Genomic DNA, 24066 nt, shown 5'->3' with positions numbered 1-24066 from the left:
TTTAGACAAGACTTTACATAGAGACAAACCCCTCCTCCTCTCCGATTTTTACGATCCTTTCTAAACAGACTGTAACCCTGTAAGTTAACTGCCCAGTCATAGCTTTCATCTAACCATGTCTCGGTTATTCCCACTATGTCAAAGTTACCTGTAGATATTTCTGCTTCTAGTTCTTCCATCTTGTTTGTCAGGCTTCTGGCGTTTGCGAGCATGCAGTTTAGAGGATTTTGTTTTGTTCCAATCTCCTCACTGTGGATTGTTTTAGAAATGTTCTTACCTCCCTTCTGAGTATGTTTTCCTGGGTCGTCTTTGTTCGAGTCTAATGTTTTTCTTCCCGTCCCCTCTTCTTCTAGTTTAACGCCCTCCTGATGAGTGTAGCGAGTCTTCTGGCGAATGTGTGTTTCCCAGGTTTGTTGAGGTGTAGTCCGTCTCTGGCGAGGAGTATTGTCAGAAGTTTAGGAAGTGGTCTGTGCTCACTCAATGGAATGAATGTGCTCTGGCAGCAATTTTCAGAAAGGGTCTCTCTGAAGCCCTTAAGGATGTCATGGTGGGATTTCCTATGCCTGCTGGTCTGAATGAGTCTATGTCTTTGGCCATTCAGATCGATCGACGCTTACGTGAGCGTAAAACTGTGCACCATTTGGCAGTATTATCTGAGCATAAACCTGAGCCTATGCAATGTAATAGAACTTTGACCAGAGCTGAACGGCAAGAACACAGACGACGGAATGGGCTGTGTTTTTACTGTGGTGATTCCACTCATGCTATCTCCGATTGTCCTAAGCGCATTAAGCGTTTCGCTAGGTCTGCCACCATTGGTACGGTACAGTCGAAATTTCTTTTGTCCGTTACTTTGATCTGCTCTTTGTCATCCTATTCTGTCATGGCATTTGTGGATTCAGTCGCTGCCCTGAATTTGATGGACTTGGAGTTTGCTAGGCGCTGTGGGTTTTTCTTGGAGCCCTTGCAGCATCCTATTCCATTGAGAGGAATTGATGCTACGCATTTGGCCAAGAATAAGCCTCAGTACTGGACCCAGCTGACCATGTGCATGGCTCCTGCACATCAGGAGGATATTCGCTTTTTGGTGTTGCAGAATCTGCATGATGTGGTCGTGTTGGGGTTGCCATGGCTACAGGTCCATAATCCAGTATTGGATTGGAAATCTATGTCTGTGTCCAGCTGGGGTTGTCAGGGGGTACATGGTGATGTTTCATTTCTGTCTATTTCGTCATCCACCCCTTCTGAGGTCCCAGAGTTCTTGTCAGATTACCGGGATGAATTTGATGAGCCCAAGTCCAGTGCCCTACCTCCGCATAGGGATTGCGATTGTGCTATCGATTTGATTCCTGGTAGTAAGTTTCCTAAAGGTCGACTGTTTAATTTGTCTGTACCTGAGCACGCCGCTATGCGGAGTTACGTAAAGGAATCCTTGGAGAAGGGTCATATTCGCCCCTCGTCGTCGCCATTGGGGGCAGGGTTCTTTTTTGTGGCCAAGAAGGATGGTTCGTTGAGACCTTGTATTGATTACCGCCTTCTAAATAAAATAACAGTCAAATTTCAGTACCCCTTGCCGCTGCTGTCTGATTTGTTTGCTCGGATTAAGGGGGCTAGTTTGTTCACCAAGATAGATCTTCATGGTGCGTATAATCTTGTGCGTATTAAACAGGGCGATGAATGGAAAACAGCATTTAATACGCCCGAGGGCCATTTTGAGTACCTGGTTATGCCATTCGGGCTTTCCAATGCTCCATCTGTATTTCAGTCCTTTATGCATGACATCTTCCGAGAGTACCTGGATAAATTCCTGATTATATACTTGGATGACATTTTGGTCTTCTCGGATGATTGGGAGTCGCACGTGAAGCAGGTTAGAATGGTGTTCCAGGTCCTGCGTGCTAATTCTTTGTTTGTGAAGGGGTCAAAGTGTCTCTTTGGTGTTCAGAAGGTTTCATTTTTGGGTTTCATTTTTTACCCTTCTACTATCGAGATGGACCCTGTTAAAGTTCAGGCCATCCATGATTGGACTCAGCCGACATCTCTGAAGAGTCTGCAAAAGTTCCTGGGCTTTGCTAATTTTTATCGTCGCTTCATCAATAATTTTTCTAGTATTGCTAAACCGTTGACTGATTTAACCAAGAAGGGTGCTGATGTGGTCAATTGGTCTTCTGCTGCTGTGGAAGCTTTTCAGGAGTTGAAGCGTCGTTTTTCTTCTGCCCCTGTGTTGTGCCAGCCAGATGTTTCGCTCCCGTTCCAGGTCGAGGTTGATGCTTCTGAGATTGGAGCAGGGGCTGTTTTGTCGCAAAGAAGTCCTGATGGCTCGGTGATGAAACCATGTGCCTTCTTTTCCAGGAAGTTTCCGCCTGCTGAGCGTAATTATGATGTTGGCAATCGAGAGTTGCTGGCCATGAAATGGGCATTCGAGGAGTGGCGTCATTGGCTTGAAGGAGCTAAGCATCGCGTGGTGGTCTTGACTGATCACAAGAACTTGACTTATCTCGAGTCTGCCAAACGGTTGAATCCTAGACAGGCTCGTTGGTCGCTGTTTTTCTCCCGTTTTGACTTTGTGGTTTCGTACCTTCCGGGCTCTAAAAATGTGAAGGCGGATGCCCTGTCTAGGAGTTTTGTGCCCGACTCTCCGGGTTTGCCTGAGCCGGCGGGTATTCTCAAAGAGGGGGTAATTTTGTCTGCCATCTCCCCTGATTTGCGGCGGGTGATGCAAAAATTTCAGGCTAATAGACCTGACCGTTGCCCGACGGAGAAACTGTTTGTCCCTGATAGATGGACGAGTAGAGTTATCTCTGAGGTTCATTGTTCGGTGTTGGCTGGTCATCCTGGAATCTTTGGTACCAGAGATTTGGTGGCTAGATACTTTTGGTGGCCGTCTCTGTCGCGGGATGTGCGTTCGTTTGTGCAGTCCTGTGGGATTTGTGCTCGGGCTAAGCCCTGCTGTTCTCGTGCCAGTGGGTTGCTTTTGCCCTTGCCGGTCCCGAAGAGGCCCTGGACACATATTTCTATGGATTTTATTTCGGATCTCCCCATCTCTCAAAAGATGTCGGTCATTTGGGTGGTTTGTGATCGCTTCTCTAAGTTGGTCCATTTGGTACCCTTGTCTAAATTGCCCTCCTCCTCTGATTTGGTGCCATTGTTTTTCCAGCATGTGGTTCGTTTACATGGCATTCCGGAGAACATCGTTTCTGACAGAGGTTCCCAGTTTGTTTCGAGGTTTTGGCGAGCCTTTTGTGCTAGGATAGGCATTGATTTGTCTTTTTCCTCGGCTTTCCATCCTCAGACAAATGGCCAGACTGAACGAACCAATCAGACCTTGGAAACATATCTGAGATGTTTTGTTTCTGCTGATCAGGATGATTGGGTGTCCTTTTTGCCTTTGGCTGAGTTCGCCCTTAATAATCGGGCCAGCTCGGCTACTTTGGTTTCGCCGTTTTTCTGCAATTCTGGTTTCCATCCTCGTTTCTCTTCAGGGCAGGTTGAGTCTTCGGACTGTCCTGGTGTGGATACTGTGGTGGATAGGTTGCAGCTGATTTGGACTCATGTAGTGGACAACTTGACATTGTCCCAGGAGAAGGCTCAACGTTTCGCTAACCGCAGGCGCTGTGTGGGTCCCCGACTTCGTGTTGGGGATTTGGTTTGGTTGTCGTCTCGTTATATTCCTATGAAAGTTTCCTCTCCTAAGTTTAAGCCTCGTTTCATTGGTCCGTATAGGATTTCTGAGGTTCTTAATCCTGTGTCTTTTCGTTTGACCCTTCCAGCTTCTTTTTCCATCCATAATGTATTCCATAGGTCATTGTTGCGGAGATACGTGGCACCTGTGGTTCCATCCGTTGATCCTCCTGCCCCGGTTTCGGTTGAGGGGGAGTTGGAGTATATAGTGGAGAAGATTTTGGATTCTCGTATTTCGAGACGGAAACTCCAGTACCTGGTTAAGTGGAAGGGTTATGGTCAGGAAGATAATTCCTGGGTCTTTGCCTCTGATGTTTATGCTGCCGATCTGGTTCGTGCCTTTCATTTGGCTCATCCTGGTCGGTCTGGGGGCTCTGGTGAGGGTTCGGTGACCCCTCCTCAAGGGGGGGTACTGTTGTGAATTCTGTGGTCAAGCTCCCTCCTGTGGTCATGAGTGGTACTTCGGCTGGTTCTGTCCATGAGCTTCCTTTGGTGGATGTGAGTGGGGCTGCGGCTTCTGAGTTTCCTTCCTCAGGTGACGAGATTAAGTCGTTAGGTGCTGCTCTATTTAACTCCACCTAATTCTTTGTTCCTGGCCTCCAGTCAATGTTCCAGTATTGGTCTTGCTCTCTCCTGGATCGTTCTTGTGGCCTGTCTGCCCTGCATAAGCTAAGTTCTGCTTGTGTTACTTTTGTTTGCTATTTTTTCTGTCCAGCTTGCTATATTGGTTTGTCTTGCTTGCTGGAAGCTCTGGGACGCAGAGGAAGCACCTCCGTACCGTTAGTCGGTGCGGAGGGTCTTTTTGCGCCCTCTGCGTGGTTGTTTGTAGGTTTTTGTGCTGACCACAAAGCTATCTTTCCTATCCTCGGTCTATTTAGTAAGTCGGGCCTCACTTTGCTAAAATCTATTTCATCTCTGTGTTTGTGTTTTCATCTTTGCTCACAGTCATTATATGTGGGGGGCTGCCTTTTCCTTTGGGGAATTTCTCTGAGGCAAGGCAGGCTTATTTTTCTATCTTCAGGGCTAGCTAGTTTCTCAGGCTGTGCCCGAGGCGCCTAGGTCTGGTCAGGAGCGCTCCACGGCTACCTCTAGTGTGGTGTGATAGGATTAGGGATTGCGGTCAGCAGAGTTCCCACGTCTCAGAGCTCGTCCTATGTGATTAGCAACTATCAGGTCATTTTCTGTGCTCGTAACCACCAGGTCCATTGTGGTTCTGAATCACCAGTTCATAACAGAGGGCCCCAGACAGGGGTGGGATCCTGTCAGAGGCCTAGCCAGAAAGACACGGAGCTCCGCCTGCCCCACGTGCGGCAGCATCCTAAGGAAGGACGAGAAAGGAATTGTATTGTAGAAAGTGAGACATGAAGTCATAGCACAAGGAGAAAACCAGAAGGATTTCTGCCCTGAGAGAGGCTGCCTCCTTCTGAGGCGCGTAGCCGGTGGCCGGAACACCGAGGGAGTAATAGACTCTACGCTTTACTTCAGAGACCGGCAGGACAGTCAGTTCCAAGTTGGCTGCCCGACCTTAATACCTAAGAAGACACGGTGGCAAATTGTGGGGTTCGGGGCGTCTCTAGGGTCCCTATAAACAAGCCTCAGGCCATCAGTCATACGGGTTGTCCTATCCATACCATCTGGGGGACAGAGGAAGAAATAACAACTAGAACATCTACAACAGTTGTGAGGACCTTACCGAGAAGCTCAGCAGGGAGGTACTACAACACCCAGGTGCTATTAGGAAGGCTACTGATTTCCACCTGGATAAGGGGACTCTGGATTTGCCTTTGGACCGGCTGGACTCTGCCTGCCCTGTGGTCCCTACCCTGGACTGTGGATGCTGAAGCCTTCAGTACAGGTAAAGAGACTGCAACCTTGTGTCCTCGTTATTCACTGCGCCTTACATCATCCACCATCCACCAACTACACTTCTGGGAAGCCCTGGGGACATACTTCACCTGTAGGAAGGTATACCATCTAGCTGCCATAACATCACCTCACCGGACCCCTAAGCAGTGTCGGTCACCCTGACCGAATACCACAGGTGGCGTCACGAACATTGCCCCTTTTAAAAACCTTTCCCCCCTTTATCTACGGACGTCCCGAGGGCCACGGACCGGGTCAGCCACCGTGACATCCCCACTGAGAACCGAAGGGCCCGGTACCGAGTTCCCCTAGCCCTTGGGGGCGATCCAGATGCACACCGCCACTCCCTGTTTAACCTCCCTGCCCTTTAGGACCCTGCTGACCGCCGCCCTGGTGATGATGTATCTAAAGATTAACATTGTATCTATGTATCTTTATCCGTCACATAACTGAACTTTCGAGAATCTTCAGGGTCAGAAGGTCGAGGGCAGACATGACATGGCTTCCTGCAGCCCTCGGAAGCTACATCTGATTATACCAGGAGATCTGAGGATTTCAATCACTGGAGTCAATTCATTGCAGGAAGCGAGGAAGAGGACGGGGACTGCCGGGCTCTGATAAGTGGCGCCACGGCCCACAATCCATTGTTAAGTGCGGGTCTCTGCTCACACATTTCAGCAGCTCCTTGAAGATCGGATCAAGGAACCTCCCCAGACCCAGATGCATCGTTACTGCTGCGGAGAACCTCGGGAATTATATATAAAGGACCAATATAGCACAATATACGCACCGTCCATCCAGCGCCTCCTGGTGCATGAACAGAATGCTAAAACTACAGTAAAGACTGACACACCAGCAGAACAGTAGAAAATAGAAAGCAGATGGAGACAGCTGTAAGGAGGCCACATGTGGATGTCATGGGCCAGATCTGTGGACATTCTCCCCTGCAGTCACTGATCCTTCCGCCCGGTGTCCCCTTACACTCGCCTGCACCTTATCCTGCTCCTCCAGTTTCTCCTGTGCTGTTCTCTACATTACTAATTAAAGGCCGCAGAAAGATCTCATCTCCATTCAGCGGAGTCTCCTCCAGGAGAACAAAGGCAAATAAGGCTACGAGCCCGCGATCGGGAAACGGCAGCGGATTGGACGCACTGCTACAAAGCGCAGCGATCAATCACGCTATTATCTATCTATTATCTATCGATTATCTATCTATCTGTCTATTATCTATCATCTATCTATCTATCTATCTATTATCTATCTACAGTATCTATCTATCATCTATTATCTATCATCCCTATGTAGGACCACCTTTCTCTATCGCAGTGTTTTGGGGTCTGTTTCTCCCCTTTCCCTGCAGTCTTTTGGGGGTCTCTCCAGCTTTTCACATCTAGAGGGGACATTTTGCCTCTTCTTCTTTCCCCCTCGCTCTCGCTTAGTGACATTGGATGGAGACGTCTGTGATCAGTCATTTTCACGTCTTATCACAGACTCTCTGGGATTTGGGTCTGGATGGTGACTGCACCGCTCACACACAGGAATATGCTCTGATCTAACCCTTCATTGTAGCACTGGCAGGATGTTGAGGGTCGTCGTCCTGCTGGAAGGTGAACCTATGCCCTTGTTTCAAGTTTCCTGCAGGCTCTAATAGGTTTTCCTCCAGGATTGTCCTGTATTTACCTTCATCCATCTTCTCATCACCTCTTACCACCTTCCCTGCCCCTGCTGAAGAAAAGCCTCCCCACAGCAGGATGCTGCCACCACCATGTGTAATAGTGAGGATGGTGTTTTCAGGGTGAAGTGCAGTGTTAAATTTCCACCACACATAGCGATTTGCATTTAGACAAAAAAAAGTTCTCATCAGACCAGAGCTACTTCCTCCACATGCTCGCTGTGTCCCCTACATGGCTTTTTGCAAAAGAGAAAACAGGACTTCTTTCAGTTTTCAAAAATGGCTTTCTTCTTGCCACTCTTCCATAAAGGCCAGATTTGTGACGTATACAACTAATAGTTTGTCCTGTGGACAGATTCCCCCTCCATAGTGACCCTGGGCCTCTTGGCTGCTTCTCTAATCAGTGCTCTCCTTGCTTGGGATCTCAGATTAGGTGGACGCCATGTCTTGGTTGTTTGCAGTTGTGCCATACTCCTTCCATACTCCCTCCATGTTTGGATGACGGATTTGACAGTGCTCTGTGAGATGTTCACAGCTTGGGCTATTTTTTATAACCCAACCCTGCTTTACTCTTCTCCACAACTTTATCCCTGACCTGTCTGGTGAGCTCCTTCATGCTCTTTGATCCTTAATGTTCTCACACAAATCTCTGAGGTCTTCACTGAACAGCTGTAGTTATACTGAGGATATATCACACCCAGGAGGACGCAGCGTACTAATTATGTGACTTCTGTAGGTGATTGGTCAAGCAGGATTTTATTTAAGGGCATCATACAGCACGGGGCTGAATACTAATGCACCTCACAATTAGCAGATTTATTTTTTTATAATAAGAAATAAACCCTGTATTATTTCGTTTACACGTCACAAATACTTGTTACTTTGTGTTGTATCACAAAAAATCCCAATAATATTAATAACGTTTGTGTTCATGCAGCTGCCTGTGTAAGTGCGGAGATACAAGCAGATGTAAGTGCAAAGATACTAGCAGACATTGGATATATGGAGTATAATCTGATTACTGCCATACAGAATATCCTTATAAATAACGATCAATTCATGAGAGTCTCCGCACCCATCACACTATGTGGTGCAATCTCTTGCGGCTGTGCAGCCCCCGATACGGAAACTGGGGGCCGCAACATCCGATAGAGCATAATATAACATCACAATCTAATATTACGCCACGCCAAGTTCCTGCCCTTCTCCTTCTCCGTCCGTGACCTCTGACCTTCCGTACACCGTTCGCAGCCCCGTCTTTTCTTGTAAAAACACGGATGTAAATAAAACATGCCTGTCCATGGCGGTTTACTTACCGCTGCGCCATTATTTAATCCGCCGCCTCTTACACATGACTTCACCTCATTAATAATGAAGTCGGTCTCGGTATAAAGGTGCTGTGCAGAAGTGAGAGAGTCGCCGCGACGTGCGCTAATTGTCTGTACCCGGCGATCCCGGAGGAATTCGCTTATTAACAAGGAATTTCCGCAAGGTAGGACGGCGCACGGGTAATGGCAGCAAAGTCGGATCCATTAAAGTAAGACTCATCAGCAGTTCTCCAGCCACAGTCTATGTATAATGAATGAGTGACTGTAATATACATATAATACACACATGTCTGTAATGTGCAGCACTGAGCAAAAGTCTTAGGCAGGTGGGGAAACATGCTGCAGAGTAAGAAGCTTCCAGAAATAGAAGTGTGAATAATTGATAAAAATTATCTAACATGAAAAGTGAATGAAAAAAAGGAAAATGTGAATTCCATCAGTATCTGGTGACCGCCCGTCACCTCCATCATCAGTATCTGGTGACCACCCGTCTCCTCCATCATCAGTATCTGGTGACCTCCCGTCACCTCCATCATCAGTATCTGGTGACCTCCCATCTCCTCTATCATCAGTATCTGGTGACCTCCCATCTCCTCCATCATCAGTATCTGGTGACCTCCCGTCGCCTCCATCATCAGTATCTGGTGACCGCCCATCTCCTCCATCATCAGTATCTGGTGACCTCCCGTCTCCTCCATCATCAGTAGCTGGTGACCGCTCGTCTCCTCCATCATCAGTATCTGGTGACCGCCCATCTCCTCCATCATCAGTATCTGGTGACCGCCCATCTCCTCCATCATCAGTATCTGGTGACCGCTCGTCTCCTCCATCATCAGTATCTGGTGACCGCCTGTCACCTCCATCATCAGTATCTGGTGACCTCCCGTCTCCTCCATCATCAGTAGCTGGTGACCTCTCGTCGCCTCCATCATCAGTATCTGGTGACCTCCCGTCTCCTCCATCATCAGTAGCTGGTGACCTCCCGTCTCCTCCATCATCAGTAGCTGGTGACCTCCCGTCTCCTCTATCATCAGTATCTGGTGACCGCCCGTCTCCTCCATCATCAGTATCTGGTGACCGCTCGTCTCCTCCATCATCAGTATCTGGTGACCTCCCATCTCCTCCATCATCAGTATCTGGTGACCGCTCGTCTCCTCCATCATCTGTATCTGGTGACCTCTGGTAGATTGTTCCAAACATCTTCCAAACTTTTTGGAGACCTGACCCCCGATCTTCTGTGTATGAGGCTGGTGCGGATCCTTCCGTCTCTTCATGTGATCCCAGACAGATGGGGTGACGTGAGATCAGGTATTCGAGGCCGGATCACCACCCCCATGATGTCATGACATCGGCTGGATGTTGGGGGTCGTTGTCCGGGTGAAGAATAACTTTGGAGCCGATCAGACGCCTCCTGATGATATTACATGATGGGTAAGTGTCTTCTGGATTTTTCAGCATTGAGGACACCATGAATCCTGACCAAATCCACAACTCCATTTTCTGAAATGCTGCCACAAACCTGCAGGACCCTCCGCCGTGCTTCCCTGCTCCTGCAGACCCTCATTAATGTGCGGCTCTCTGGTCCTTCAAGAAATATCTGCTTCACATTGTGACTCCTCAGTCCAGAGACCCGCTGGCATACTTAGTTGAGTCGCTTGCCCTTGTTTCCATGTAGAAGGTTTGGTCTTCTTGGCCACAATTCTTCCTTGAAGTTGACTTCTGACCAGACATCTATGAAAAGTAGATGGTGTAGCTGTGTCCCACTGGTCGCTGCCCGTTCTGAGCTGATGGCACTGCTGAAGGATCTGATTTTGAAGGAAAGTAAGCATGATGTGTCTTCCATCAACTACACCAAGTTTCCTTAGCCAAGTGCTGCACCTACCATCCTCAACGTTGCCCATTCCTTGGTGCGTCTTGAAAAAAAGGCCGAACTCCACATCATGAAGCCCCGGTCCGCTGTGAAATCGTTTCCTGGGAGACCCCTTGCTGATGCACTATAACTACCTTTCTGCTCTCAGTCTTGCCATGGTATATGTCCTGCGACATGAAGCTGTCTTCCACAACCTCACCTTTGTAGACGAGATTGTCTGTTCCTCATCCAGTTTTAGGCCACGACCTAGCTATTCCTATTTCAGTTAATTACTGCGTTTCACCCTAAATATGCAAATGATGACCATTATCTCCTGTGTGGCTGAATTGGTTGCTCATACAGGAGACTATACTCCTACAATATCCCGGACTGTTCGCAGCGGTGTTCATGATACCGGATTGCTAGATATATAAGTGTATAATACACAGGGGACTGTAATACCGGTATAATAGTCACATTGGGTCCCGATTCGTCCTCGCGCTTTACTCTCTTTGGGTTTTCGTGCCTATCGACGCCAATCAGAGACTCTGACCCGGGCGATGGCGGCGTCACAATGCAATGAAAGGGGGTTATTTGCCGGCGGGATCTTCATCAATCAATGGGAGCTTCTACTGAGCAGATAGGTCAGGATCAGAGGACCCTCCATCAGATTCATGACCTTTCTGTGAGCGTTCTGCGCAGAGCAACCAGCGGTGCAGTGGTTAAGGACGCAGAGCGGCTCCGCATATAATGAGCTGGACTTTGCAGCACTCAGCACAAGAGGAGAGGATTAGTGCTGGAGAGCCTGACATCACAACGTCCTGCAGAGCCCATTACCAGGACTGTCGGGCACAGATGGAGCAGACTGAGGAGCCCCTCAAAGCACGCACACTCCCCTGTATCGCCATCTCGCTCAGATGCAGCAGAGCTGAGCTGTCTCCACATTATACATTGTGGGCTAAAGGGAAAGTCCAGGAAAAATCATTGTGGCGATCACCTAGGATTAAATCTAGTGATCGTCTGAGATCAAATCGGTTGATCTCCACTTTAGTGGCCAATGTCTGTCCTGAAACAACCCCTTCCTCAAGTTTTATCTCTTTTTCACGCTCCCTAAAAATTCTACTTGCTTTAGCAGCAGCCGCCTGACATTGATTGTCGCCTTTCATCTTTCACATTCCTCGCTTCGGCCCAGTTGCATCTACATTATGGCACCTATGTTATCTACAGAGGCCGCCTGCCATTCTCTAATGAGCCACGATCGTCTTGCTGACAGTTTCCACTCAGTAATGGATCTATTTTTATTTTGCAGAAAGGGAACAAAAAAATGGAAGCAATGAGAAGAAAACGGTGAAGATAGAATGAAGGTATGCCAGTAGAGAAGTGGTGCACGGTAATGGTGGCAGCATCCGTGTCACCGGGTCATTGTGTCCATACATTCTGTCAAACCCAATAAGGAGGCAGTTTGTTCTGTGCTGCACACTGGGAAGAGCAGAGCCGAGTGTGTCCTCTGGAAGACCACAAATAGAGAACTCGACTTTTGCCCACGTCAAAGAATAACATGACCACGGCGCTCCTCTACAGCAGTATCCTATGTATGACCCACCTCGGAGCAGGCCTCAGTGGCGGAGGTCAGGCTGGCCCGTGCCCCATTATATCCCAATATTTCTGGACATCATACACCCAGAGCTGAGCTGTACATTGCTCGTCTCCAGGATTTCCAGAGATGGAGCAGCGTTGACATGCCATTATTGCGTTACATTGTGTTCTCCGTCCATCCATCACCCGCTTGTCGATGGTGATTGAGTAAATTGCTCCCTAAGCTCCGGCCTCTCTGTCACCTCCATCTATTGATTAAACCGAGAGCCAAACAAGGATCTTACTGACGAAACCCCCAAGAGCTGAACGTGAATGAACTCCGGCGGATGGCGGGAGGGAGGAAGATGTCACCATGGAGGATGCGGAGTAGACCTGGCAGCTCGTACCGGCTGGGGACTTCCAGTTATTGGCCTTCACGGCATTCAGGGGGTTGATGGAAATGTAATTAGGCAGGGTTATGAAAACATGTCAGCCCTCTCCTAGGAACTACGCCACACCTGTCCATGGGTTCTGTCTGGCATCGCGGATCAGCTACATACAACTCAATGGGGCTGAATGGACTTTCATGAGATTTTGTTGGTCACCACATGGACAGTCAGAACTAGTCAAAAACCCAACAATGTCCTTTGAAGACTACAAAAGTTGGTGAGATGTCTCCATACAAAATAGTATCTCTAAGAGGGTCGATCTACTTTGGATTTCCACTCCCTTTACCAGCTAGAAAGCCCAAGAACACACCATGATCAATGACCAACGAAATCCATCCCACCCAGTTTCTTTCGAGTGGTGTCTCTAAGATGACGAACTGTTTGTTAATCTAACACTAAGTTGGAAAAAGGCCCCAAGGGTCATGGAGACTCCATGTTTTTCTTTTTTTATAGGGGGATTCGGGGATTGACATTGGCCCCACCAAGGCTTATGTTTGAACCATTTTCACCCCTGTTAGATTTGACCACTAAGACAGAGGTGGCTTTTGAAGTTCTTGGACTCCAATGCCAAATTTCTACCTTGGCTCTTGACTTAACGAGAGGCATTTTCATTCTCTATGTCAAGTTTGTACATAATAGGGTTGTTGTCCACTTATGGGTGTTTGGTTCATTCACAAAAAGAGATCCAGTTGTCACCAGCACCTTATTTAGCCACCACACTAAAATGGATGAAGGACAGCGAATGGTTGGTATTGGAAGATGCCCAACAGAAGAGCAGCCCAAAGCCAACACGCCAAGATCAAACCGGTAAAACCAGAGCAGGATTGGTTTCAGCCAGGTGGCAAGAAAAGGATGGATGCAACCAAGGAGAACAGGTGACCAGAATCCTTCACAAATGTGAGATTATTGCAAATTTTGGTAAAATTTTGGGAAATAGTTTTCCCGAAATACTGCTGCTTTCATGTTATGGAGATTGTCCCAGCCTAAACAAATCATCACCAAACCACCGTTTGGCTCATTAATGTAAGATTGGAGCCGGTCAAATCACTGGGACCTCTACTGGATCAGGACTTGGAGTTGATAAACTGGTGGTGCACATGGACAAAGTTGGCTGACCTGCCGCCTCATGTAGCTCCTCCTGGGCAGGATTGCAGCTAAGGGAGAACCATTGGAAACCTGTGATCAGTGTTGGTTCCAGCGGGGTGGCCCTCATGGATCTAACATTGGTGACCTGTTTAAAGGGCTGTGACGATGGCCCTGTTTTGTCAAGAGACACCCAAAATCTCATCCTGTTGAGAGACTTTCAGGAACTGTTGTTTTCTTCCTACAAATGGAGGACAAATGTTGGTCAGAAGGAATGACCCAAATCTGAGCTCCTTATGGAGGGCTGACTTGTGGGCCCAGGGACACCAGGACCGTCTGCTTCTATGCTCCATGGTTTTCATTGACTCCTCAGCAGCCACTTCAGTCCCCATGTGATCCTTCCTTTATTCTCAGTTAATGGTCCTGTGCATTATCTGTGAGTACAGCTGGATGATCTCCATGGCGCACTGCCAGAGTAGAACATCATCAGCTGCCGAGCGGCTCCATCCATGCACAATATATCGTCTGCACGGTGCTCAGACATCAGTATATTGTGATCTTCATGCCTGAGATACCTGAGGGGTTGATGATGATCGGCAGATGTCGAACTGCCCAAACATCTAGTATTGGGGTGCCGACCTCAATGGCTACCAGAGCCCCTGCTGCTCCGCTACAAGAACATCTAAAAAGGTCTTTCTAGTAGACTTTATGCTTCAATTCCTCCCACTCACTGACAGCAAGCAGAGGTTGTGTAAATATAAGGAACTTCAATAACTCTGTGATTACTTTACAGTCTCTTTTATAGTCAGTACATGATAGTGGATAGCAATCCTGTCCAACAGAGCCTCCCAGTGCAGTGCACTGCGCATGCGCCAGTTTCCGGGTTGCCCGGGTTGTATGCCAACATGCCCATTACCCAACATCTGTACTATTACGGGGCCAGTCTGCATCTCTCTGCCTCTGCGAGAGGGGAATGAAGCTGCAGTTTCTGGCTCTCTGTGAGAGGGGAGGAGGAGGATGAAGCTGCAGTCTCTGGCTCTCTGTGAAAGGGGAGGAGGAGGATGAAGCTGCAGTCTCTGGCTCTGTGAGAGGGGAGGAGGAAGATGAAGCTGCAGTCTCTCTATGAGAGAGAGGAGGAGGATGAAGCTGAAGGCTCTCTATGAGAGGGGAGGAGGAGGATGAAGCTGCAGTCTCTCTATGAGAGGGGAGGAGGAGGATGAAGCTGCAGTCTCTGGCTCTCTGTGAAAGGGGAGGAGGAGGATGAAGCTGCAGTCTCTGGCTCTCTGTGAGAGGAGATGAGAAGGATGAAGCTGCAGTCTCTGGCTCTGTGAGAGGGGAGGAGGAGGATGAAGCTGCAGTCTCTCTATGAGAGGGGAGGAGGAGGATGAAGCTGCAGTCTCTGGCTCTGTGAGAGGGGAGGAGGAAGATGAAGCTGCAGTCTCTCTGGCTCTCTGTGAAAGGGAAGGAGGAGGATGAAGCTGCAGTCTCTCTATGAGAGGGAGGAGGAGGATGAAGCTGAAGGCTCTCTATGAGAGGGGAGGAGGAGGATGAAGCTGCAGTCTCTCTATGAGAGGGGAGGAGGAGGATGAAGCTGCAGGCTCTCTGTTAGAGGGGAGGAGGAGGATGAAGCTGCAGTCTCTCTGTGAGAGGGGAGGGGCAGGATGAAGCTGCAGTCTCTGGCTCTCTGTGAAGGGGGAGGAGGGGTATGAAGCTACAGGCTCTCTTTGAGAGGGGAGGAGGAGGATGAAGCTGCAGTCTCTCAGGCTCACTGCGAGAGGGGATGAGGGGGATAAAGCTGCAGTCTGTCTGTTAGAGGGGAGGAGGGGGCTGAAGCTGCAGTCTTTGGCTCTATGTGAGAGAGAAGGATGATGAACCTGCTCTCTCTTTGTGAGAGGGGAGGAAGAGGATGAAGCTGCAGTCTCTCTGGCTCTTTGTGAGAGGGGAGGAGGGGGATGAAGCTGCATTCTGTCTGTGAGGGGAATGAAGCTGCAGTCTCTCTGGCCCTCTGTGAGAGGGGAGGAGGGGGATGAAGCTGCAGTTTCTGTCTCCCAATGAGAGGGGAGGAAGATGAAGCTGCAGTCCCTCTTGATCTCTTTTAAAAGGGAGGCAGAGGATGAAGCTGCAGTCTCTCTGACTCTCGAGGATGTGGCTGCAGTCTCTCTCTCTCTGTTAGAGGGGAGAAGGAGGATGAAGCTGCAGTCTCTGGCTCTCTGTGAGAGGGGAGGAGGAGGATGAAGCTGCAGTCTCTGTGAGAGGGGAGGAGGAGGATGAAGCTGCAGTCTCTGGCTCTCTGTGAGAGGGGAGGAGGAGGATGAAGCTGCAGTCTCGGGCTCTCTGTGAGAGGGGAGGAGGAGGATGAAGCTGCAGTCTCTTTGTGAGAGGGGAGGAGGAGGATGAAGCTGCAGTCTCTGGCTCTCTGTGAGCGGGGAGGAGAAGGATGAAGCTGCAGTCTCTGGCTCTCTGTGAGAGGGGAGGAGGAGGATGAAGCTGCAGTCTCTTTGTGAGAGGGGAGGAGGAGGATGAAGCTGCAGTCTCTGGCTCTCTGTGAGCGGGGAGGAGAAGGATGAAGCTGCAGTCTCTGGCTCTCTGTGAGAGGGGAGGAGGAGGATGAAGCTGCAGTCTCTCTGTGAGTGGGGAGGAGGAGGATGAAGCTGCAGTCTCTCTGTGAGAGGGGAGGAGGAGGATGAAGCTGCAGTCTCTTTGTGAGAGGTGAGGAGAAGGATGAAGCTGCAGTCTCTTTGTGAGAGGGGAGGAGGAGGATGAAGCTGCAGACTCTTTGTGAGAGGTGAGGAGGAGGATGAAGCTGCAGTCTCTTTGTGAGAGGGGAGGAGGAGGATGAAGCTGCAGACTCTTTGTGAGAGGTGAGGAGAAGGATGAAGCTGCAGTCTCTTTGTGAGAGGGGAGGAGGAGGATGAAGCTGCAGTCTGGCTCTCTGTGAGAGGGGATGAGAAGGATCAAGCTGCAGTCTCTGGTTCTCTGTGAGAGGGGAGGAGGAGGATGAAGCTGCAGTCTCTCTGTGAGAGGGGAGGAGGAGGATGAAGCTGCAGACTCTTTGTGAGAGGTGAGGAGGAGGATGAAGCTGCAGTCTGTTTGTGAGAGGGGAGGAGGAGGATGAAGCTGCAGACTCTTTGTGAGAGGTGAGGAGAAGGATGAAGCTGCAGTCTCTTTGTGAGAGGGGAGGAGGAGGATGAAGCTGCAGTCTGGCTCTCTGTGAGAGGGGATGAGAAGGATCAAGCTGCAGTCTCTGGTTCTCTGTGAGAGGGGAGGAGGAGGATGAAGCTGCAGTCTCTCTGTGAGAGGGGAGGAGGAGGATGAAGCTGCAGTCTCTCTGTGAGAGGGGAGGAGGATGAAGCTGCAGTCTCTCTGTGAGAGGGAGGAGGAGGATGAAGCTGCAGTCTCCCTGTTAGAGGGGAGGAGGAGGATGAAGCTGCAGTCTCTCGCTCTCTGTGAGAGGGGAGGAGGAGGATGAAGCTGCAGTCTCTCTGTGAGAGGGGAGGAGGAGGATGAAGGTGCAGTCTCTCTGTGAGAGGGGAGGAGGAGGATGAAGCTGCAGTCTCCCTGTGAGAGGGGGATATGAGTTCCTGAATAATTTGAAAACACCACTTTGAATGAAGAAATAAGTTCACTTTCAGGGTGCAGCCGGTCACGCCTGGGTCCCGGTGTCTAAGGGGGCACAGAGGTCACATAAGAAGCCCCTACAGTAGTATCATACAGGATACAGAGGTAGCTGGAGGCTTCTCACTTACACTGAGGCCAGGTGTATGAGTATCAGCTCTGCAGCGTCAGACTGTGCTAAACATGTCGACTTCAGCTCTGCTACACCACGCTGTACAGGACATACTCAGCCCTGCTACACCACTCTGTACAGGACATGCTCAGCTCTGCTACACCACGCTGTACAGGAAATATTCAGCTCTGCTACACCACGCTGTACAGGACATGCTCAGCTCTGCTACACCACGCTGTACAGGACATATTCAGCCCTCCTACACCACGCTGTACAGGACATGCTCAGCTCTGCTACACCACGCTGCTGTACAGGACATACTCAGCTCTGCTACACCACGCTGTACAGGACATATTCAGCCCTGCTACACCACGCTGTACAGGACATGCTCAGCTCTGCTACACCACGCTGCACAGGACATACTCAGCTCTGCTACACCACGCTGCACAGGACATACTCAGCTCTGCTACACCACGCTGCTGTACAGGACATACTCAGCACTGCTACACCACGCTGTACAGGACATATTCAGCACTGCTACACCACGCTGTACAGGACATGCTCAGCTCTGCTACCCCACGCTGTACAGGACATATTCAGCACTGCTACACCACGCTGTACAGGACATGCTCAGCTCTGCTACCCCACGCTGTACAGGACATACTCAGCTCTGCAGCGTCAGACTGTGCTAAACATGTCGACTTCAGCTCTGCTACACCACTCTGTACAGGACATGCTCAGCTCTGCTACACCACGCTGTACAGGACATGCTCAGCTCTGCTACACCACGCTGTACAGGAAATATTCAGCTCTGCTACACCACGCTGTACAGAACATGCTCAGCTCTGCTACACCACGCTGTACAGGACATATTCAGCCCTCCTACACCACGCTCTACAGGACATGCTCAGCTCTGCTACACCACGCTGCACAGGACATACTCAGCTCTGCTACACCACGCTGCTGTACAGGACATACTCAGCTCTGCTACACCACGCTGTACAGGACATATTCAGCCCTGCTACACCACGCTGTACAGGACATGCTCAGCTCTGCTACACCACGCTGCACAGGACATACTCAGCTCTGCTACACCACGCTGCTGTACAGGACATACTCAGCTCTGCTACACCACGCTGTACAGGACATATTCAGCACTGCTACACCACGCTGTACAGGACATATTCAGCACTGCTACACCACGCTGTACAGGACATATTCAGCACTGCTACACCACGCTGTACAGGACATGCTCAGCTCTGCTACCCCACGCTGTACAGGACATACTCAGCTCTGCTACACCAAGCTGCTGTACAGGACATACTCAGCTCTGCTACACCATGCTGTACAAGACATACTCAGCTCTGCTACACCATGCTGTACATCATATATTCAGCTCTGCTACATCACACTGCACATGACATAATCAGCTCTGCTACACCACGCTGTACAGGACATATTCAGCTCTGCTACACCACGCTGTACAGGACATACTCAGCTCTGCTACCCCACGCTGTACAGGACATATTCAGCACTGCTACACCACGCTGTACAGGACATGCTCAGCTCTGCTACCCCACGCTGTACAGGACATACTCAGCTCTGCTACACCAAGCTGCTGTACAGGACATACTCAGCTCTGCTACACCATGCTGTACAAGACATACTCAGCTCTGCTACACCATGCTGTACATCATATATTCAGCTCTGCTACATCACACTGTACATGACATAATCAGCTCTGCTACACCACGCTGTACAGGACATATTCAGCTCTGCTACACCACGCTGTACAGGACATACTCAGCTCTATTACACCACGCTGTACAGGACATATTCAGCTCTGCTACACCATGCTGTACAGGACATACTCAGCTCTGCTACCCCACGCTGTACAGGACATACTCAGGTCTGCTACACCACGCTGTACTGGACATACTCAGCCCTGCTACACCACGCTGTACAGGACATATTCAGCTCTACTACACCACGCTGTATAGGACATACTCAGCTCTGCTACATGTGATACTCAGCCCTGGAACCTCCTTAGTATATTACATATAGGTATGGTTCCCGGAAGCTGTGCGGGATACGGTGACCCTCGTGGGCAGGCAGTAATGTCCACTGGCCATCTTCATTGGTAATGTCTGCAGATGATCTATCACACAGATATCAATGAACATCGATGTGCCTGAAAGGTACCTGCTTTACTAGATGTCTATGGTCACGATGGTCCTCACATCACTAATGTCTATGGTCCATGATGGTCCTTACATCACTAGATGTCTATTGTCCACGATGGTCCTCACATCACTAGATGTCTATGGTCCATGATGGTCCTTACATCACTAGATGTCTATGGTCACGATGGTCCTTACATCACTAGATATCTATGGTCCACGATGGTCCTTACATCACGAGATGTCTATGATCCACGATGGTCCTTACATCACTAACGTCTATGGTCCACGATGGTCCTTACATCAGTAATGTCTATTGTCCACGATGGTCCTTACATCACTAGATATCTATGGTCCACGATGGTCCTTACATCACGAGATGTCTATGGTCCAGGTCAGTCCTTACATCACTAGATGTCTATGGTCCAGGTCAGTCCTTACATCACTAGATATCTATGGTCCACGATGGTCCTTACATCACTAGATATCTATGGTCCACGATGGTCCTTACATCACTAGATGTCTATGGTCCAGGTCAGTCCTTACATCACTACATATCTATGGTCCAGGTCAGTACTTATATCACTACATACCTATGTCCAGGTTCGTCCTTACATTAGAAGAAGTCTATGTACCAGGTTGGTCCTTATGTCAGTAGATGCCTTTGGACAAGGTTGGTTCTTACATCAGAAGAAGTCTATGGTCCAAATTGGTCCTTATATCAGTAATTGCTTATGGTCCATGATGGTCCTCATATCAGTACATGCCTATGGTCTATGTTGATCCTTACATCACTAGATGTATATGTTCCAGGCTGGTGCCTACATCACCAGATGTCTATGGTCCAGGTCAGTCCTTACATCATTAGAACATTATGGTCCAGGTTGGTCCTTACATCACTAGATATCTATGGACCAGGTTGGTTCTTACATCACTAGACGTCAATGGTCCAGGTCAGTCCAAACATCACTAGATGTCTATGGTCCAGGTAAGTCCTTACATCACTAGATGTCTATGGTCCAGGTCAGTCCTTACATCACTAGATGTCTATGGTCCACGATGCCCATAGTTTGTAAGCTTGCAAGCAGGGCCCTCACTCCTCCTGGTATCTGTTTTGAACTGTATTTCTGTTATGCTGTAATGTTTATTGTCTGTACAAGTCCCCTCTATAATTTGTAAAGCGCTGCGGAATATGTTGGCGCTATATAAATAAAATTATTATTATTATTATTATTATGGTCCTTGCATCACTACATACCTATGGTCCAGGTTCGTCCTTACATTAGAAGATGTCTATGTACCAGGTTGGTCCTTATGTCAGTAGATGCCTTTGGACAAGGTTGGTTCATACATCAGAATAAGTCTATGGTCCAAATTGGTCCTTATATCAGTAATTGCTTACGGTCCGTAATGGTCCTCATATCAGTACATGCCTATGGTCTATGTTGATCCTTACATCACTAGATGTATTTGTTCCAGGCTGGTGCTTACATCACCAGATGTCTATGGTCCAGGTCAGTCCTTAAATCACTAGATGTCTATGGTCCAGGTTGGTCCTTACATCGCTAGATATCAATGGGTCAGGTCAGTCCTTACATCACCAGATGTCAATGGTCCAGGTCTGTCCTTACATCACTAGATGTCTATGGTCCAGGTCAGTCCTTACATCACTAGATGTCTATGGTTCACGATGGTCCTTGCATCACTACATAACTATGGCCCAGGTTTGTCCTAGCATCAGAAGAAGTCTATGTACCAGGTTGGTCCTTATGTCAGTAGATGCCTTTGGACAAGGTTGGTTCTTACATCAGAAGAAGTCTATGGTCCAAATTGGTCCTTATATCAGTAATTGCTTATGCTCCGAGATGGTCCTTATATCATTACATGTCTATGGTCTATGTTGATCCTTACATCACTAGATGTATATGTTCCAGGCTGGTGCTTACATCACCAGATGTCTATGGTCCAGGTCAGTCCTTACATCACTAGAAGATTATGGTCCAGGTTGGTCCTTACATCACTAGATATTTATGGACCAGGTTGGTTCTTACATCACTAGATGTCTATGGTCCAGGTCGTTCCTTAGATAACTACCACAGCACGGTGGCTCAGTGGTTAGCACTTCAGCGCTGGAGTCCTGAGTTCAAATTCTACCAAAGAAAACATCTGCAAGGAGTTTGTATGTTCTCCCTGTGTTTGCGTGGGTTTCCTCCCGCCACTCCGGTTTCCTCCCACATTCCAAAGACATACTGATAGGGAATTTAGATTGTGAGCCCCATCAGGGACAGCGATGATAATGTGTGCAAACTGTAAAGCGCTGCGTAATAATGTTTGCGCTATATAAATAAAAAGTTCATTATTATTATTACCACTAGATGTCTATGGTCCAGCTCGGTACTTGTAGAATTAGATGTCTATGGTCCAGGATGGTCCTTACATCACTGGATGCCTATGGTCCACATCGGTCCTTACATCACTAGATGCCTATGGTCTAGGTTGATCTTTACATCACTAGATGTTTATGATCCAGGTTGGTCCTTGCATCACTAGATGTCTATCATCAAGGTCTATCCTCACATCAGTAGATGCCTATGGTCCATGATGGTCCTGATATCACTAGATATCTATGGTCCGGGTTGCTCCTAACATCAGTAGCTGTCTATGGTCCAGGTTGGTCTTTACATCACTCGATGTCTTTGGTCAAGGACAGCTTTTACGTCATTAGAGGTTTATCATCCAGAACCGTATTCATCACTAGATGTCTGTACTCCAGGTTGGTCCGTACATCACTAGATATCTATGGTCCATATTGGTCCTTACACCAGTAGATGTCTACGGTCAAGGTTGCTCCTTACATCACTAGATGACTATGGTCCAGGTTGATTCTTACATTACTGGATGCCTATGGTCCAGATTGGTCCTTACGTCACTGGATGCTTATGGTTCAGGTCAGTCCCTAGATCAGTAGATATCTATGGTCGAAGTCGATCCTGTCATCACTAGAGTCCATGGTCCAGGTTGCTCCTTACAATACTAGATGTCTATGGTGTAGGTTGTTCTTTACATCACTACATATCTAAGATCCAGGCTGATCCTTACATCACTAAATGCCAATTGCCCAGGTTAATCGTTATTTCTCTAGATGTCTATGGTCCAAGTAGGTCCTTTCATTACTACTTGCCTAGGGTCCAGGTTGGCCCTTACATCACTAGGTCTCTATTGTCCAGGTTGCTCCTTACACCATTAGAGGCCTATTGTCCCTGTTGCTCCTTACATCAGTAAATGTCAATGGTCCACGTTGATCCTCACATCACTAGTTGCCAATGGCCCAAGATGATAGTTATGTCACTACATATCTATGGCCCAGGATAGTCCTTTCATCACAACTCGCCTATGGTCAAGTTTACACCTTACACCACAAAATGCATATGGTCTCGGTTGCTCGTTACATCAGTAGATGTCTATGGCCCAGGTCGGTCTTTACATTACTGGATGTCTATGATACAGGTTGGTCCTTATATCACTACATACCTATGGTCTAGGTTGGTCTTTCCATCACCAGATTTCTGTGGTCCTGGTTGCTCCTTAAACCACTAGATGGGTATGAGATAGGTTGGTCTTTACATCACTAGATGTCTATGCTCTAGGTGGTCCTTACATCACTACATGTCTAAGATCCAGGTCGTTCCTTACATTACCAGATGTCTATGGTCCAGGTTGGTCCTAACATCACTAGATGTTTATGGTCTTGTTTTGTTCTTTCATCATTAGATGTCTATGGTCCTGGTTATTCCTTACATCACTAGATGACTATGGTCCAGGTTGGTCTTTTCATCACCAGCTGTCGATGGTCCAGGTAGATCCTTTCATCACTAGGTTTCTATGGTCCGGGTCAGTTCTTACATCACTAGATGCCTATGATCCAGGATGGTCCTTAGACCGTTAGATACCTATGGTCCAGGTGGGACCTTGCAGAACCAGCCCAGGGTTGCGGTGGGCTCCCCATCACCTTCTCCCTCCTCCAGTTCTGCAGAGAACTTTTCCTTCTCCCCCTCCCACACATCTATACACACAGTCATGCTCCATCCCTCCGATGGTATATGCTGGAATAACTGGAGTGTTGGGCGCTTACCTCGGAACGCCACTTTGGCGATGCGGTCGCCCTTTCCCCGTAGGTCCGTCACTGTCTTCAGGTGAACTATCAAAGCCATAGTTGGGGGGATCAGTCATCCAGCAAGGAGAAGAGCTGCTAATCCTCAGCTGATGCCGGAGATGTGCGCCTCTGGCTCTCATACACTGTACAATGAGGGAAGACGAGGAAGGGGGCTGCCCATGGAGTGCCAATCTCCTCCCTCCGCACTGACTCTCCGGATAACTCGGGCCATTTTTTCCTTCCTTTTGCAGATAGGAGACCTGTAAATAATTCACAATGGTCTCCAGCCAGATGCAATGGTCTCTGCTTTCAGCACAATAAACAATGTATAGGGGGTGATGACCACAAAGGGTTAAGTGTATGGGGTGAGCGCAGCGAATAGGGCCACCGGCGACTAACCCTTTGGGGCGCTGTCCAACTATTTTGCACTTACAGGATCAGGAGACCTCCAGCTTCTGTACGATGGATGTTCCTTGTAGTACCGCCACCACTGTGGATGATATTGG

General features: G+C 48.6%; 1 protein-coding gene across 8 annotated transcripts in view; it reads right to left on the bottom strand.

Annotated features, from left to right (window-relative positions):
- Positions 1-23712, bottom strand: part of OTOF (otoferlin) — a 342337-nt gene extending 318625 nt beyond the window's left edge. For all 8 annotated transcript variants that reach the window (XM_069728471.1, XM_069728475.1, XM_069728478.1 and 5 more), the window contains exon 1: positions 23540-23712. In XM_069728471.1, the coding sequence (XP_069584572.1) occupies positions 23540-23618 (79 nt within the window). In that variant the 5' untranslated portion in view covers positions 23619-23712. The remainder of the gene's footprint in view (positions 1-23539) is intronic.
- Positions 23713-24066: the final 354 nt, after the last annotated feature.

Source organism: Ranitomeya imitator, chromosome 5, assembly GCF_032444005.1.
Source record: "Ranitomeya imitator isolate aRanImi1 chromosome 5, aRanImi1.pri, whole genome shotgun sequence".
Taxonomy (NCBI): domain Eukaryota; kingdom Metazoa; phylum Chordata; class Amphibia; order Anura; family Dendrobatidae; genus Ranitomeya; species Ranitomeya imitator.
This window is presented reverse-complemented; position numbering and strand designations above follow the sequence as displayed.